The sequence below is a fragment of the Dermochelys coriacea genome, chromosome 16 (genome assembly GCF_009764565.3).
Source record: "Dermochelys coriacea isolate rDerCor1 chromosome 16, rDerCor1.pri.v4, whole genome shotgun sequence".
NCBI lineage: Eukaryota > Metazoa > Chordata > Testudines > Dermochelyidae > Dermochelys > Dermochelys coriacea.
The window spans coordinates 14,904,109-14,922,950 of NC_050083.1; the positions used below are offsets into that span (position 1 = coordinate 14,904,109).

An 18,842-nucleotide genomic window follows, 5' to 3' on the forward strand; every position below is an offset into this window, starting at 1 on the left:
GGTTATTGGAACCAAAATAATTGTAAAGCTATCATGTTCTATCATTACAGAAACAAGGTGGGTGAGGCAATATCTTTTTTTATTGGACCCACTTCTGTTGGCAAGAGAGACAAGCTTTCAAGCTTACACAGAGCTCTTCTTTGGGTCTGGAAATCCTGGTTAAATGATGCTTTTAAACAAACTGGGAATCCCAGACCTGAAGAAGAGCTCTTTGTAAGTTCGAATACTTGTCTCTCTCACCAACAAAAGTTGTTCTGATAACCCACTGTGTCTTTCTGATATTCCAGGTCCAATACAGCTACAACACCCACTAAATGTGCTATCATTGTTTGTTGCTTTTTGCCTTCTCTTCTTCATTTCATCTTGGATAATGAAAGGAAGGTTTAGCACTGTAGTTTCACTTTTGTATTGGCCAGTTTCTCATCTCATTCACTTTCAGGTTTTTGTGCACTAGCAAGTGCTACTGTAATCAGCTTGTGAATGCTGCAGGGAAATGTTTGTTTTAAAGTATCATTTTCCTTAGGTTTTTGTTTGAATTTCATCAAAACATTTCTACTGGCATTGGGGTTTGGAAAATGTTGTTTTTAATTAATCTAAATTTTAAACCCTATTGGATCGTGCAGTGTTTCTTTAAATCCAATCTAAATTGGATGTTGCAATATGGCTTGGGGGGCATGGCTATTGCTGTTCTCCATGAGGCCCTTTCTGCCAACATCTAGTAGTTTAAAGATCCCTTGCCATTTAAAAATACATAAATTTTAAAAAATCAGCCACAAGGAGTCCCATGGTCCTGGACCAGGCCAGCGTTCCTTTGCCCAGTAAGGGCCTGATCCCATTGACATCAATGGCAAAACTCTCTCTGATTTCACTGGTGCAAGCTCAGGTCAGTAAAACAAACTCTCTTTCTGCAATGTTGAGTACTTAATGGCTTCTCTATTTGTCTAACTCATCACTATGTAAAACCATTTAAGACGCTTCAAGTATGAAAGAAGCTTATAGAAAAGCAAATGTTCTGTAATGAAAATGCTTCTTTGCAGCTTTAATTAAAAGCTTTGTAATTAGGGTAATGTTGTAAGGGTTTGTCAAGGCAATGTATAGGTACTGTGGTCTTTTCCTTTTCCCCCTGCTCTTCTCTCATTCAGGATGCAGCCAGGCTCCACATGGTTGAAATTAGCAAAGTGAAATGGTCTGTGTTATGTACTTAGAGTTTATCTATACAACACTGTTTGTGGCAAGCTGGGGTTTCAATCTATTTCAGACTAGCCTGCCGCTCGCTATGTGTCCATGTGGATCCTTGCTGCCATGCACTAAAAGTTCTGTAGCATTCTTTGATCTACCACGCTTTGAAATGGGAGTAGGTTAAAGCATACTAGGAACTTTTTTATTGCATGGCAGGCTCTTGCGAGGTAGATTTATGTCCCCTACTGTAGAACTAAGGATATGTCTACACTGCATTGTAAGCCTGGGTCTGTGGAAATAGGCTTATAAACTCAGTATTTCCAAGCCCACACTTGAGCGTCCACACTGCATTGTAAACCTGAGTTATAGTTGCTGGACCTGGGTGTGTCAGCCCTGCTAATGTGTCCATACTACACTTTTCAGGCCTTCTGACTCAGGTCTGCGGCTTGAATTGTGTCCACACTGCAAAATGATGGGGCTTGGACCAGAATCACAGAGGGACTCGGGCTCTGATCTTCACCACTTTCCATAGTGTCCTAGAATCTGGGTCCTTCGTGTTCGTGTTTGGACAGAAGTGGGACTTGGGCTCCAACCTGAGTCTGAGCCTGCGGTTAGTATGCAGTATAGACATACCCTAAGTGTTCATATAGACAAGCCTGCTTAAGAAAGTTAAAGGATGGTCGGGAATATTATCCTTTCTCTGTGTCTAGAAGTTTAATGTTGCTTCTTTCCAAATTGGTATTCGGGATGTGTGTTGCTTGCTTATGAAGATATTGAGCCAGATCCTCATACGTTGTAAATGAGCATAGCTCCATGACCAGTTAACTGCAAGATGTCATGCCACGCAATGCCCATTGTAGCATTTTAAGGATTTGGTACTTGGAAGCTTGCATCTTGGCAGTGCTATTTATTCCAGGAAACAGTCAAGCAGAGCTCAGGTAGTCAGCTCAAATCTATACTACACAGGTTAATGGTTTCTTTTCCCCAGAGTTGTTCTAATCAACATTGTTGAGAATAGGCACAGACAAGTAGAATTAATTAAAACAAACCTGTAGCTGACAGTCACATGAAATCCAAAAGCTATGGCGGGGGAGGGGAGAAGGTAATGTGGTCTCTACCAGGGACAGAGCTAATGTCCAAGTCCTTATCAAGTGAAATACTGGACTGGCCAGGCCAGACGCTTGCATTCTGAACTGCTGGGTATCAAACTGTATTAACTACTCTGCAGTAAATCATCTCTCTCCTAAAGAAAAAGCAAATGGCAAAGCCCTTCCCCTCAGCTCTCTGGGCATCTGGGGCCTTCTCAGCTTGCTGTATCATTAGTCAGTCCATCTGAGGAATTTAATACTGCAAGTGCCACAGTTAGGATGAATGGCGGTGGTGGGATCATATCCTGAGACTGAGTGAACACAGTGTCAGGAGAAGGAGGTATGACAAAAATGTGTTTGAACAACTGCTGCTTGGCATAAAAATGTGCCTTGCATAGCACAGCTTTTATTCATCCTTTTTTCCAAAGGAAAATGGAAGGGTATAGGAAAGGGTCAGATAGAAATGACTACTTTTTAATTTTAACACCATTTAAATCAAACCCACTGGTGTTCAACAGCTTAGAAAATAAGATCTTCAAGAAGTTTTCTTTTTACTTCCCACTTCACTAGCTCATCTTCACCCAGACCACATCTACTTTACTTTAAGGTAGGTATTAAAAATGTCCCTTCTTGGCTGATTGGCCCAGAGCAGCCAGGTTCAGCCCCTTCCGTACTCCAGAGAGTTTGAGTTTCCTAGTTTGGTTGCACTTGAGGCCAAGTCCTCCTATGCAATAACCAAATCAAACAAACAGCATTGTCGAGCTGGCTTTAAAATCTTGTCATTCTCAGCATATAGGGTCACAGGACTGTGCATCTTGTATGGTTCTCTCTGTTTCCTCTTGGACTTCCCGTGAGTGACTTTGATGGAAACCCATCACTGAAACCCTGATGCTTTTATCATGGCTATCTGTGCACTTTTCCTTTTGTGGTGGTATTTATATATTTTAATCTGGGTTTTGCAGTTGTGGATGATATCTGTTGAGGTTAAGTATGCATCAGAAAGCAGGGGAGGGGGGTTCGGCCCTGGAATCCATTGAGACTTTCCTGGGAGTGGGTGAATGTTAAAAAGCCATAGCAGAGAAGGGAATGCAGCTTGTTGACAGAAGCTGCAGAAGGGCAGCTAATCTGTGCAGGCAGAACAGACAGGAGACCCTTGAAGCAGGGCCAGCATCACAGGTTGTCTGAGGATCTACACGAATTGCCTGGGCAGCGTATCAGCAGTGCAGCCAGTAAACAATTTATATTAATGTTCCATGTGACCCTACACATTGCAGAAGCCTATAATCCATTATGTCGATACAAGGACTGCTGTCAGCAGCAACAGAGGGTCCCTGGTGCAATTTCTTTGACAAACAGGTTGGGTGAATATTTGGGGAAAGAGGTCTGAGGAAGAGAGAGGTAGCCATGAATATTTGGTCAGAATGTTTATGTGGTTTATTGCATAGCATAGGCATTCGTAGCTGCTGTTTGTTTCATTTTCTTCTTATGCATGCCACAAATTCCAGATGTAGATTTGAACACATCAGCATAATTCTGGTTTCCATTAGTGCTGATGGGAAGTAAGGCATTCAGGATTGAATTTAGGATTTGAGCATCAAGAGGATAGAAAAGCCCTGTCTACAGAAAAGTTGTACAGTGAAGTTTTTTTGGGGATCCATTCATGAATAGTAAATTTTGTGCATGCAAAAAAGTGAGGAAGTGTGGTCTTGGGGTCTGAGCTGAGGACAGAGGAATCTGAAGATCTGTTTCCTGCTTTGCTGTGGACTCTCTGTGTGACAGTTGGGAAGTCATTTTAACTTCACTTTCCCCATCTGGATGTAAAGAAACACAGTACGATCCAATTTGGCCTAAAATTTAGATTAATTAAAAACAATATTTTCCAAAACCCAATTCCAGTAGAAATGTAAAATGGGCATATTATCTGCCACACAGGAATATTGTGCAGTTCAAATCCTATATATAAAGTGCTTTGAGACTGTGAAATGAAAACCAACGTACAAGACCAAGATCACTGTTTTTTAATGCAAATGAATATCGGCACATTGTATGCCAGAGGGATCTTGAACTATCGTCTAATTACATTCTTTGTTGCACCCATTAATGTGGTATCTGAACGGTTAGTATCGGAGGAGAAGTTGCTTTCATACAGATACTATCTGCTTAAAACAGTGGTTGTAGTAGCTTGGAATAGTTGATAAAGGAGTCCTAGTCCAACTAGGCTGCTCCACTAACAGCTACCTGTTTCTTGCTATGCTGCATTGCATCATTTATGTCAGTTCATTTTTCTCTGTGTGGGCTAAAAGTGCTTTCACCTCTTCTATTATGAAGGTTTTTTCACACTTCACTGAAGAAAGTTGTCTTGACTTTTGTAGGGGGTTAGAAAATGTCCCTTTTTGAGCCAACTCTACCTTCTATAGATGCAAACTTCCTGCATGAGCCTTACCAATGGCAAAGGCAGCTAAAGAAAAGGAAGAATAAGGGAATGTAGATCTCCACAGTTCATTGTGCAAAACTCCCCAGCTCAGAATGTCTATATGCGTCCATTAGTCATTGTTATCCCTGAACGGTTAATTTTGTGGCTTCAGTTCAAGTGGTTTTATAGAAAGACTAGCAGTTGGGCATGCATGTATGCCTCTCTTCCAATAGCTCAAAGGGTATTTTCCTCAGAGGAAATGCCATTTTAGACAAGGATTATGGCCCCATATCAGTGGAGGAGGGTGTCCCTACAGCACAGTTATCTTCTAGGCTCCAAATTTTGCATAGATGTTACATTTCCCAGAAACTTTACAGAGGACAAGACTCCTGTAATTCTTGTTTAGCCTGAAAGATAATAGATACAAAGGGCTGCAACAGCATAATGTATTTGTGACTCATGCTGTGGTACAGAGACAGACAGACAGAACATGGGGCCATCGCTGCAGATTACACATTTCAGTTTTGCCCTCTGGGTTATGCTGTGTCTGGTTGAGCTTTTACCTTTTTTGCATTGTTTCAGATAAGTCCCTGGAGCACTGGAAGCTTCTGCCCATTGTGACGAACCTTAAGGGTTACTATATGTATTCAACCATTTGGCTGACCCATTTGTGTGTGTCATGAGATTTGGGGGTGGGGGGTTGGGGAAATGCTTCTCTTGCACCATAAGGCTTCCTCATTTTATGCAACTGGTGTCTGGTTTCTCTTCTCCTTATTCCTGATCTCTTCCCTCTCACACCTTTTTCTAACTCATTCAGACAGACATTCTGTCATCTCCAGTCCCCAGCCCTCCCCCTGCTTGGGTGCACTGAACCAAACACAGATCCAGAAAGCCAGAGCCCGCACAGTGCGATTGGCAGGGTTTAAACTAGAGACTACGCTATGCCTCGCTTTCCCCATCTGATTCTCTTCAGCTTCCCTGCTGCAGATGCATCTCCCTTGTCTGATAGGCACACTACTGCTCCTCCTCCTGCTTTGAATTGGCTCCATGACAAGGCTACATCCTTCAATCGAAAAGAGGAATTCTGCCACCTTCAGCCTGTTGCTTCCAGCACAGACCAATATGCTGGTGCAGTGAAATGTTCCCCCTCTCTACTTTGGGGATTATCTGCATCCTTTTCCCATGTTACCAGCTTCTGTGAGCCCAAGGAATATAGAGTTGGGTTGGAATTTGAACACTGGGAATGCAGTGTGTTACTCTTGAGTCACTTCCCCAGCATTATTAAGGGGTTTTTAAGTTTCAAAATGTATCAAGCTTGCTAAATGTGTTAGAGACCTAGAGAAAGGCACGTGCAGCATACCGTTACCGTGTTCCACAGAAGGCTCACATTCAGTGGCAATGATCTTACATCTGTGTAGCATCTCTCATCCAGACAAATCTGAAAGCGTGTTGTTGCTCTGCAGCGATCACTGGATTGGAACAGCCCAGCTGTTTAATGCCACACAGCAGCACTACACAATCTCATAGCACAAGAGTGAAGAGGAATATGGTGTCCTACTGAAACTTCAAAGGGAATTTAGACAGGTAGAATGTCATTACCCAAGTAGAAATTTGGTCAGGACATTGGGGCTAACAATCCCACTTTTCTGAAAAGTGAATGGGATCTTAAATGAACACAAGTGGCAAGGGCCTCCTTTGAAAGAGAGCACTTCCAACAGCAGCAGGGTGATCCGCAACACTATTCAAGGCCACTGGATCCATATTGACTCAGAGGAAAGACTATTGCCTGCTCAGTCATCTGCACCAGAGGTTTTCTCGTCCAAGTGTTGGTCTTTCTCAACTCTGCTTAGCTTGTGAGATCTAACCAGATGGCAGCTTGAGGTGGTGTGTCTGCAGACCTAATGTAAGCAACAGTAAAACAAAAATAAACTATAATATCAAGAAAGCAAAATATAATGTGTCTGCATGTTAAAGCCTTTTTATCAATACCATATTTGTGTTGTGTGAATGAACCCCCCCCTCTCTCTCTCTCTCTCTCTCGTGGTTGCTTTTCAGCTGTATGTCTCCTCAGAGAGCCGCTTCAACACTTTGGCAGAGTTGGTCCATCACCACTCGACTGTAGCAGATGGGCTCATCACCACTCTACACTACCCAGCACCCAAGCGTAACAAGCCCACTATCTACGGAGTGTCTCCAAACTATGACAAGTGGGAGATTGAGAGAACTGACATCACCATGAAGCACAAACTTGGAGGGGGCCAATATGGAGAGGTATATGAAGGAGTCTGGAAGAAATATAACCTTACAGTGGCTGTGAAAACCTTAAAGGTAGGAACTAAAGCTTCTATTCATAGCCTTCCAGTTGGAACACAAGTTTTATGCTACCCCTTCTTAAGCCTGGCTATTGGATAGTGATCTCTGTCCGTCTTCCTCCGTCAGGGTCAGATGATGCAAATTGTTGGAAATCCTTCCTTTGCTTACATCTGGTCTAGAACATCTGTGGCTGTTAATTAAGTGAATTTGTCAGCCTCTTCTAATTATTTAATGTTTATGTGAGAGTTGGACCATTTGTATTGTTAGAGCCCTACAGATCTGTGGATATCCACAGACCAGATTTTGTATCTGCACAGGGCTCTATGTATTGTTTTCCACGGCTCAGTCTACACAACAATTTCAACCAAGTCAGGGAAGCTGCTTACAATGTTGTTCCGACTTGTAATATAGGCAGGATTTTATTGTGTCCAGTAACCAGGCTAAAGCCTGGGATATGTGTGTTTCTCGCATTTTTGGGAAGGAGAGCTGCAAAGGTGAGGTGTCACATAACTGACACAAATTGGTAAAGATTACTTTGGGATGTGAAACGGGCAATGTAATTAGAGATCATGCTTCACTGGTACTTCAGATACCTTCATTGTTCTGGTCACATCATGTGCCTTTCCCAAAAGACGAGCTCCTTGTGCACCTAGAAAATAGGAATTTCAGTAGCTGTTCACTGTTAAAAGATTTAGGATGAGGGGAAGGAACTTTCTGGATTAAGTATCCACAACCAAAATAGATTAGACTCTTAGTGGCTTGGACTGGAAGTCAGAGAATCAGATTCTGTTCCTGCCTCTGCTATTTAGTCTCTCTATGCCTTGGTTTCCCATCATGAAATGGGGATAATACTTACCTAGCTCACAGAGACATTGAGGTTTGATTTTGTAAACCAAAAAAAGAAAGCGCATTGAGATCCCATAGTGCCTTCCATCCACATAGCGTAAACTCTTACTATTAGGAATTCAAATGCGAGCTTCAAACCATGCCATCATTGCTGGAGTGGCAGTGTGGTGTGCTGGTGCGGAAACAATAACAAATGAAAGCTTTCATGTTGGAAATCATTAAATGGAGAGGAATGTATATATGCTTTATGTCTGTGAATAAAAATGTGTCCTGGACCTGGAGAAAGTGATCTTTCTTTTTTTTTTTTTTTTTAAACCCCTTGAATTCTGACTACCAGAGTATTCCTGGGTTGTTATGGTTTCAGAAGATGATCGTTTGGGCACTTAATTGTTTTTTATAACACTCTGTTATAAGTGTTACTGTTCCCCACTTGGTTTTATCCAAAGAAAAATAACACTTCAAGTACCCTTTCCTCTTTATATATGGAGAGAGTGACACCTGGTGTTAAAGTGTGATTATATCTCGTTTGCAGAGGAGAATGCTGGGAAGAACTCTTCCTTAAACCCCATAGTGTTGCTAGAAAGGGATTTGACAAGCAGAATGAAATATCTATTTAAAGGAATAATGAGACACCAGTTGTTTTCCTGAAACACTGAGTTTATTGTAGCCATCTCCAATCTTGCTGCTGATGTGGTATTTGAGGGTTAAGGGGCATTTCAAAGATGTTTTTCCCCCTTACCTCAAATAATTGTGCATTCCTTTGTTGTTTGCTTTGATGAAAACCTCTAGCAGCATAGGCAACAGTGTATTATTCCATAAAATCTCCATGTTTGTGCATCAGAAAAAGCTACCTTGATAAGGACCATGACTTTTTCAGATATGCCAAGTAAATATTTTATGACTGAAAATGGTTCCTAATGTAATCCAGAGCAGCACTCTCCCCTGGGAAATGTTTGAATACCCTAAAAGAGACTGAAGAAGCACTGTAATCTGAAATTATGCACACTAAACCATACTTAGAAGCAAATTCAGAATCCACCTTCTTTTAAATCCATCAGTCTACTGTCTGACCGATGGGATTATGACTATCTTCAAAGTTTCAGGGAATACTGTAATACCTCACACTTATATTCCAATGCCAGCAGGAGGAGCCAAGTGTTCAGTGGCTTCTTTAGGGAAGCCCAAAGCACTCGTTTTATTGTCCTTTAAGAGACGATTTTCCAAAGCTCTCCTGCTTTTCCTTGTCTCCCTCCATGCCCCAGATCTGTATATTAGAAATAATAATGAAAAGAAAAACTAGGGGAAAAATGTCCTTGGTTCTTCTGATATACTTTGTGCTTGATGAATTATTTTCCTTGCATCTCACTGCAGCCCGTTTGTGACCCAGCCTCCTTTAAACTGGTTAGGAGTAGCTCAGAGCCTGCTGAACCAAGTACGACATATACTCGATCATAAGCCGGTTTGTTTATAAACCGCCCCCCAAGATGGATAAGTAAAAATGGAAAATTATGACCCATTCATAAGCCGACCCTATAATTCAGGAGTCAGCAAACTTTGGCTCCCGGGCCATCAGGATAAGCTGCTGGTGGGCCAAGATGGTTTGTTTGCCTCAAGTGTCCATAGGCACGGAGGTAAACGTAAGTAAACAAACTGTCCCGGTGTGCCAGCTGTTTACCCTGACGGGTCAGGACAGCAACAGGTGGGGGGAGAAGCTGGGGGTCAGGGGAGTAACCCCTGTGACCAAGCCGCACATGACCCCACCCCTAGCCTGGGACCCCCACACTCTCCCCATCCCATCCGTTCCCACCTTATCTGGGGAGAGCCAGGGGATGATGTCTGTTCCAGTGGAGTAGGCCGGGCGGCACGGCCGCAGTGTGCTCCAGTGGGCCGGGCAGCACGGCCGCAGCCTGCTCTGGGGGCAGCATGGCTGCGGCCTGCCAGCCCCAGAACTGCAGCTGCTTCAGAGGCTGTGGGGAGCGCAGCGTGGCCTGAAGTGGAGAGATTCTGGCTCTGCTGGCTGTGCTGCCTCTCCTTGCCCCCTCTGTTGTGGGGAGGGGCTGTGTCCCACCTCTCCCGCTCTATATCCGTTGATAAGCCGACCCCCTTCACTGGTGCTTCCCTTATTTACTAAAAAAAAAAAAAAAAATCTGCTTATGAATGAGTATATACGGTAGTTTATACAGAGAGAAAACAAGGGCCCAAAGTGATGAGTTCTGTGCTTCTATCACATATAATTGCATGGTGCTAGATAATCTGTTAGTGCTTGTGCATTTCCCACTAACATATTCCACTGGAAAATCAAGGTATCCTAGCCAGAATGTCCGGTGTATTGAGTATTTTAAGACCCCAAAATAACAGAAGCCAGTGTTGTTTGGGGTTGAAAGAATACTCACTAGTGAGCTGGCTATTCCAGTTTGGAATCAGTTTTAAAGCAATGAGAGGAATGTCATATCCTTTCACAGAGCACTAACTCACTTCCTAGGTTTAGGAGTAGCAGCCGTGTTAGTCTGTATTTGCAAAAAGAAAAGGAGTACCCGTGGCACCTTAGAGACTAACAAATTTATTAGAGCATAAGCTTTCGTGAGCTACAGCTCACTTCATCGGATGCATCCGATGAAGTGAGCTGTAGCTCACGAAAGCTTATGCTCTAATAAATTTGTTAGTCTCTAAGGTGCCACGGGTACTCCTTTTCTTTTTCCTAGGTTTAGTTCTTACAGAGCAGCCTCTCAGGGAGTAACTGGACTGATGGTGAGCATTGCTATTGATCAAAAAGGGTTCTGTTTGTAATATAAAGTTATAGTTTTGATGCCACATGCTAACTAAAAACAAGAAAATTCGGAGTTAAGGCCGAGGCACTTTCCTTATTTCATGTACTTGGGTATAGGAATGTCACACACAGATCTGAGATAACAGAAACACAATGTTATTGGTAGAGGATAGCTCAGGGAATGGATTGGCAATTGGAGACAAAGCTTTCTAACTTCTAGGCCATTAGTTTGAATCCAACCTGCTGCTGATCATGACTAAACATTGTTGTCATGTGAGGGCGCTTTCATGGCCCATTAGAAAATGAGCTGATCATCTCAGTCCTTTTCATAGTGCAGAGATATCTAGTTTACATCTATCACGACTGACATAATGAAATCCTTGTTCATTTCCTTAGCAGAGAAGCCAGTGATTTGAACTGGTCATGCAGCCTTAGCTACCCTGATACCTTTGGAGGTGATCTCTTAAGGTCAAGGTTGAGATATATTACTGTGTCGTGCTGCTGACACTGCTGTACCTGATCTGTGGGGTGATATAATTGGAAATTGAAATTGGATAAATCTGGTACCTTTCATGAGCACTAGATTCTTAAACAAATCAAAAAGAAAAGCAGTACTTGTGGCACCTTAGAGACTAAGCAATTTATTAGAGCATAAGTTTTCGTGAGCTACAGCTCACTTCATCGGATGCAGTGAGCTGTAGCTCACGAAAGCTTATGCTCTAATAAATTGGTTAGTCTCTAAGGTGCCACAAGTACTGCTTTTCTTTTTGCGAATACAGACTAACACGGCTGCTACTCTGAAACCTGTCATTAAACAAATCAGTAATTCTCTGTTTGTTTCTTTTCTGTTACCTCTTTCTTTGAGGGATAAGAGATTTAACACAAAGGAACAATTGCAATCTTCTGTACAGAATGATCCTAGTGGAGTTTACATATCAAACATTAGATAAACAAGTATTTAGGATCATTCTGAAACTCTGATTAACCCAATTTCCTTTGCCAAAGGAAATGGTTTAAATTTCTGTTCCCAAGAACGTCACAGCTGTGTAGTATTGACAGTGTCAGGAAACTACAGCTGCCAATTAAACAGTACCAATTCGTAAAGGAACAGTAAATGATGGAGTGAAACTGTTTGAATAGAACTATCAGTGCTAACAACGAAATAGAGTACCAGTTAGGTCTACAGCATCAGCCATACCCGTGTTATCAGCCTTACCAGCAGCAGCAAATCCCTTGCAATCCCTCCTTAAAACACTTCTTCTATGAAGCCTATCAGCATTAATCCACCAGTGAAAGAAACGTTGATATAGAAAGACTAGTTGTAATAAAAAATATATTTTTGAACCACTTCGAAATGACCTTTTGGCCTTCCAGTGCACATTTGTTTTGGAATATATATTCCTTCAAATAAAAACAGTATCTTCCTTTGTTTTGTATAATTGCGAGCAACTTAATGACACTCAACAAATAATATGCAACAATATCTAGCCAGAACATTTACATCACAGATTAGACTCTAAAAGCCAGGAACAAATTTATAAGCCATAAAACCTGCCCTTTTCAGTTGTGAAGCAACCACCTCAGTTGTCACTGACCCAATCAACAGAGACGACTCTGAGTCCTTGAAATGGTGGTTCATAATGGATTCAGGTAGCCTCAGGCATCTGCATGTGTAGCATTGTGCCTTTTGTTCTCATCTGTCTTCTTGCCTCATTCACCTCTTGTCACCCTAGTACTATTTCTTGTGGCATCAGCAAGTCCCATCAGTCTTTTTCTAAAGATGGGAGCTCTAAATGGGCTTCTCTAAGCAGATAAACTCCCCGCAGGAGAGGGGCCTACCACAAAAGGGGAAATAGTTATTTTGTGCCAAAAGAGGCTGATGGTATAAGAATGACAGTAGACCAGTTAAACAGAGGATCGAGCCCCACCCAGCAGCGTGATGCAACTGCAGTAAGGAACTGTAGTTTTTGGGACAGTCTCAGCTTACACCTTCAGTTTGCAGTGATTCTTCAGTCCACCTGCTAAAATCTGTTTCCAACTTGTGCATATTATCCTTGCTGAAGCTTTTCTTTTTCTATTCAGGAGGACACCATGGAGGTAGAAGAGTTCTTAAAAGAAGCCGCAGTCATGAAGGAGATCAAGCATCCTAATTTGGTGCAATTATTAGGTAAGTGATAGAAATGCCAAGCAAAGGGATTTGAATTAAACCCTTGTGCAGCGATATGGATGTTAAGGAGCAGATAAGCTGCTTACTGTACCAAGGCTTCAAATACAGACACTTATTCTCTTGCAAAATTCACAATTTGTAAAAGTAGTACTTGATTTTAATTATCTTTTCTTCCTTGCATTTAAGATGCAAGAGCCTAAAGCAGGAAATATAAAAACAAATTGCTATCCAGTTTTTAGGAAACTCTCCTCCTTCTCTAAGCTCCCCCCCCTCCCCACGCACACACTTATAAATGTCCCAAAGGGTAGAATCTTCAGACATAAACGTTCTAGAAGGAACTCAGTGTTCTAAAATGTTGTGTTCCACAGGGGTATGTACACGGGAACCTCCGTTCTACATCATCACAGAGTTCATGACTTATGGGAATCTGTTGGATTATCTGCGCGAGTGTAACCGGCAGGAGGTGAATGCTGTGGTGCTACTGTACATGGCGACTCAGATCTCCTCAGCTATGGAGTACCTGGAGAAGAAAAACTTCATTCACAGGTAAGAATGACACTGAGTGCTCGCCCACTTCTCAAGCTCCAGAAAGCTCTTGAATTTCAGAGTGTAGCAATATGGGATCTAGGTGCATCACTTACACTAACTCCTTGAAAAAAAGAAAAGGAGTACTTGTGGCACCTTAGAGACTAACAAATTTATTTGAGCATAAGCTTTCGTGAGCTACAGCTCACGCATCCGATGAAGTGAGCTGTAGCTCACGAAAGCTTATGCTCAAATAAATGTGTTGGTCTCTAAGGTGCCACAAGTACTCCTTTTCTTTTTGCGAATACAGACTAACACGACTGCTACTCTGAAACTAACTCCTTGATGTGTTGCATTCTGATCTGGGACACAGCACTGTAGAAGACACTCTACAAGACGGCCATTCTGCCATGGTGGTCGTTCTTACCCACACATACTGTGAAGGTATTGCCATGTAAGGTGAGGTAGTTAAATTGGCCCCTCTGTCATTTAAAGGTACAGAGATTCCTAAAAATCATGGCTCTTTGTGAAATAGATCATCTCTCATTCCTATTAAGCTAATGGTCAGCAGAATGACCTCTTCCCCAGAACTGTTGGCATTGCTATACTCATACTGGGGTTCCCAGCAAAGCCACCTTGCTGCCTTTTCATAGTGCTTTGATTTGTCCCCCTCCTTTTTTTTCATCTGCTTTGACGATTCTTTTCCGTTATTGCATGAATTGCGTGTGTCTCTGTATTAAGCATCTTTGCAGTCTTAAAGTCTGGAGATTTTGACCTTTAAGTGTGCTGCAATTATGGTTAGTGCTTTGCATTCTTTGTCTGAAGAAATCTCCTCCTAGCAATGTAATGAGACAGCCTGGATGGAGGCTTGAGAGTCTTTGCTGTTTTATTTAATACAAAATCTTCTCCGTGGCACAGTTGTGACCTTTCCCACCCAATTAGCTTGAATATGAAATCTGTACATGTGACTTCATAGAGACTTCATATGAGGATCTTGTGTGAAATGCTAAAGGTTCCTTGTAAGACATATTTCCAATGCTGCATGAGAACTGGGTTCACGTGCTCCTGTCGATCAAAGTTAACATCTACTTGCAGCATCAGAGTTTTGAGTTTTCGATTTGCGCTGTTGTAAGATTGTAGTCCCCTCCAGATGTAGCAAGTGAACTTTACAAAATGTTTTGCAGAATCCCGTTTGTTTGCATGCTCTTGCACTTCATTTCCCATTATTGCTGATGACCCAAATATCTTCAGAAAATAGAAGTTTTCTTCCTTATAATCTGCCACCCCTCGCATCCTCTTGCCCAGTTATTTCAAGGGTGTTGTCACAGTCCACATCCATGGATTCAGATGATGGGCTGTGACCTCATTGAATGAATCAGGCAGGAGTAGGAATGGGGTTATAAAGAGGAGTTATTATTTAGACAAACATGGTAGAAATCAGCGCTGATATGGGGATATCAGACCACTGCCTGACAGCTTAATGGGCCTTTGGTAAAATGTACTATTTTTTTTTTTAAAAGTTCTGAGTTCTGCAAGCGACTTTTTAAAGAGTAAGTATCGGAGAGAGGCAGATCTTGCTTAGATCTGAAGTAGACTCTTTCTTTAGCTTTGTAGTGAAATCAGTTTCTAACATAACCTGACAAAATCTGGTAAATTTTTACAAAATCTATTACTAGCAGAAATGCTTTCATGTACTTTCACTATTTTAAACACGCAATACACTTTGACCATATTAATATTATACATGACCTAGTGAGTTGCAGTCGGTGCATCCCTCACTAGCTGGTATATAAATAGAAGGAAGATTTCAGTCAATTGTTGTCCACTGTTCTGCAAATCACAGTCCTGTGTATGAGGCATGGGGAATTTTTCCATAATCCGATTTTCTTAGATTGATTGTCCATGTTGACCACCTTAGACAGTCCAGGTCATCAAGATACAGTTTTTGTAGTCTGTGTCAAAGCCCTTGCCTGCCATCTAGGTGGTGGTAAAATTGATTTACCTAGTGAGCATATTTTCAGAATAAAAGAGAGTGTTATGTCCTGAGGAGTGCACTAGCTGTTTCAGAACAACTTCATTCCAGGAAATACTATTACACCATGACACACAACTAACCGGTGGAACTCATTGCCACAAGATATTGAGGCCAAGAACTTAACAGAATTAAAAGAAGAATTGGACATTTATGGGGTAATAAGAGCATACAGGTTTATGATAGTAAAGTTTTTAAAGAGATTTGAAAGGTTGAAGGCTTGAACCAGTTGCTAACTTTTAAGAGGAAATTTTCCCTGTGGGCCAGTTATTCCTTAACTATTTATGCAGAGATTCTTGCATCTTTGTCTAAAGCAGCTAGTGCTGGCCACTGTCGGAGACCAGTAACTAGACTGGATGGACCTACTGGTCTGATCCGCTGTTGCAGTTCCTATGCATGCCCATCCACATCAGAAAGAGAGAGACTGTATTTCTTGTTGCTTGCATTTTGTACAGATATTTTTCTGCTTGTTTCAAATGGTATTGTATACTTATGGTAAAATAAAACTTTAGTACAGTATGAAAAAGCACTACTTTGGGTTGTATATTATGTGAGTTGATGTGTTTGGAAGAAATAGTTTGTGTGGTTGAGATTTAAATGTGGTAAGCATGGGAACTGTAGTGAAATTGATTAGTGAGATCCGTGAAACTGAGCAATATATTTTCATTGTTTAAGTTGAGTGATATGTAAATAATAAACAGGAAAACTGGTGAGGATCTTAAACATCCTTTGTTTCAGTAATCTAAGATAAATTATAAAATGAACATTGACACACTGGTCTTTATTTTTAAATTATTTTTATCCTGACAGTGGCAGCTTTTAATTTTTCTAAAAAGTTGTATTCTAATTTAAAAAAAAAAAAAGTTTGGATGACAACCTTATCAAGTGGAGAGAACAAATAATCTACCCATTTCTACATCCCTAATACAGAAAAATGCATACAAAGTCCTGGATTTCTTCAATAATAAGCCATGTCCTCTCTGCTGCTAAAGGTGTGATATTGTGAAGACTTTTCATGGCCTATTTTTTTTCTGCTTTCTTAGGGATCTTGCTGCCAGAAACTGCCTTGTAGGGGAGAACCACTTGGTGAAGGTGGCAGATTTTGGTCTAAGCAGGCTGATGACAGGTGATACATACACTGCCCATGCTGGAGCCAAGTTCCCAATCAAGTGGACTGCGCCAGAAAGTCTGGCATACAACAAATTCTCCATTAAGTCTGATGTCTGGGGTAAGAATATACTTACATGCACATGAGACAAGTCTTTTTCTTTCCTGGTTATAAAATCAAGACATTTAAAAACTGTTTCTTCAAGTATATCACAAAGAGAGAGAGAACGATTGGTGGCTAAACCACTTTGGTCTGTGACCTTGTCACAGCTAATCACGTGTGGGCTGGTTCAGTGTTTGAATGGGAGACCTAAAAGGAAAACCCAGAAGCTGCACATTTTCAGTCGGTCAGGACTTCTTCTGAGGTTGCAATCCTGCAGATAGTTAAATAGATGCATAACTTCACACATGAGAGAGTAGTCCTCACATGTAAAAATTAAGCAGATGCGTGTTTGCAGGATAGGTGCCCATAGCCAGCTCTGTATAAATGCCATAGCACGGTACTTTGGGGCATTATGTTGTTGAAGGTTACTGGTTCTGTAAGCTACTTTTAGGATGAGGGTGAGAGTCTGAGATGTTTAAACATGATCTCTATGTGCCTAGTGATAGCTCTGAGCTCATTTTTAAAAAAAATCCTTTGAATGAGATAAGAAGCAGAGAGAAAACTTGAAGACATGTTGACATGTTTCAGAGTAGCAGCCGTGTTAGTCTGTATTCGCAAAAAGAAAAGGAGTACTTGTGGCACCTTAGAGACTAACAAATTTATTTGAGCATAAGACATGTTGATACTCTTGAAGAGCCTGGAATACTTTTGATAAGAAAAGGATAGATAGCCTGTATGATATAGCCTACGTCCATCCATTTTGACTCCCTAAATTCCCAGTGCGCTTTGTCTATCTCGAGGTTTTATACTGCTGCTGATCACCACAGTATCTGAGGGGCAAATTTTCAAAAGTGTCTAAGTGACCTAGAAGTCCAAGCCCCATTTGTATAAGTGACCTTAGGCATTTAGGATTCAGTGGCATGTAAGACTTTCTGAAGATTTGACCCCAAGTCCCTTCCACGTAAAATCAATTTGGCAGTAGTGAAGTATGTAGTGGACTTCTGGCTGTTCTCCCTTTTCATCTTATGGAAAGTTCTGCTTGGAGTGGGGTTTTATTCTTAGGATGTTGGAAAGGGATTGTTGATGCTGTGAATATTCTGGTGATGGCGGCAAAGCTCTGGTACTGTATTATTGGATAAGGTATTGATTTTTCTTTTTGCTATCCTAAACCTGTGTGTGGTGTTGCTGTGACCAGCTGCCATGATCCATCAAAGATACTGCTGTACTTCAGTGGTTGGGGTGATTCCTATGTACACTGAAATGATAAAGCGCTTCGGGAGAAAAAATATTCTAAACATGTAAGGTTATTTTTAATTAATATTGGGCCAAATCCTGATCAGTAGGAGTTAGATCCCAAAGACCATGGCCCTGACTCAAAATAAAGTGAGCCCTCTCCCAGTCACTCACTACAACTGCTGTGGGTGCAGGATTTTGCAAACTTTCATTCCACTGCCTGAGGACAGAATTCAAACAAAGATGCTCATGGAAGTGGCTGGTTTAAATTGCCCTTGGTTGTTTATCATGTAATATGATGTGATTTCTGTACTTACGCAGAATTATAATTGCCTTCTCTTCAGGCTAAAAACAGAATACAATGACCGAACTAATTACATGCAGGTTGTTGAACTGGTGCTGGGTCTGTCCTTTGTACTCTGAATCCCAGTTTAGTTGTCTAACCATGGAGCTCTCTCACATCCTCACCACAGTTCAATACAGAAAGGGCATCCCGATCATAGAAGTTATTTTTATTTGGCTGTGGTGCCTTCTGTTAAACTTTCCTTGTAACCAAACTGTGTCTCATAGTTCTTGCCTAGTTGGCAGCTATCGCTGTGAATTCCATCACAATATTGGGACCACAGCTTTCCCTTCTGTATATCTTGATACTCCTAGAACGGGGGCAACCTGTAAACAGTGAACCAATTGGACATGGGAATCCTAAAGAGAAAAAGGGAAAATAGAGATGAGAAGAGCTGTCAGATTTACAGCAAGACTGCAGTGCAGCAGAGAAGCAGTTTCAATTAATCCACAATGGCATCTCTTAATTGTGCCTTTAATAGGACTTGAAGGATATCAAGACATTAAGGTTTGAGACAGCTGATACGTTAAAAATTAGTCTAATTCTATCTTGTCGTATTGCAGGAGACTTGTCTGTGTTGATGAAAAAGCTCGTTATATTACTTTAGTTTCTGACCTGCAGCTGAGCATGGAATTCGAGCCACTCAGAACAGGGAGCTTGTTTAAGTGCGCAGGAATTTTTGTTTTGTGCATCCACTTACAGCAGACTTGCAAAATTATTAGGGTT

The 18,842-nt window shown here is 41.4% G+C and overlaps 1 protein-coding gene across 6 annotated transcripts in view; it reads left to right on the forward strand.

Moving 5' to 3' along the window:
* The window catches only part of ABL1 (ABL proto-oncogene 1, non-receptor tyrosine kinase), a 127,185-nt gene that overhangs the window by 100,529 nt on the left and 7,814 nt on the right, over positions 1 to 18,842 (forward strand). For all 6 annotated transcript variants that reach the window (XM_038374548.2, XM_043498620.1, XM_043498619.1 and 3 more), the window contains 4 exons: positions 6,736 to 7,008; positions 12,689 to 12,773; positions 13,142 to 13,319; positions 16,374 to 16,558. In XM_038374548.2, coding sequence (XP_038230476.1) covers positions 6,736 to 7,008; positions 12,689 to 12,773; positions 13,142 to 13,319; positions 16,374 to 16,558 — 721 coding nt within the window. The remainder of the gene's footprint in view (positions 1 to 6,735; positions 7,009 to 12,688; positions 12,774 to 13,141; positions 13,320 to 16,373; positions 16,559 to 18,842) is intronic.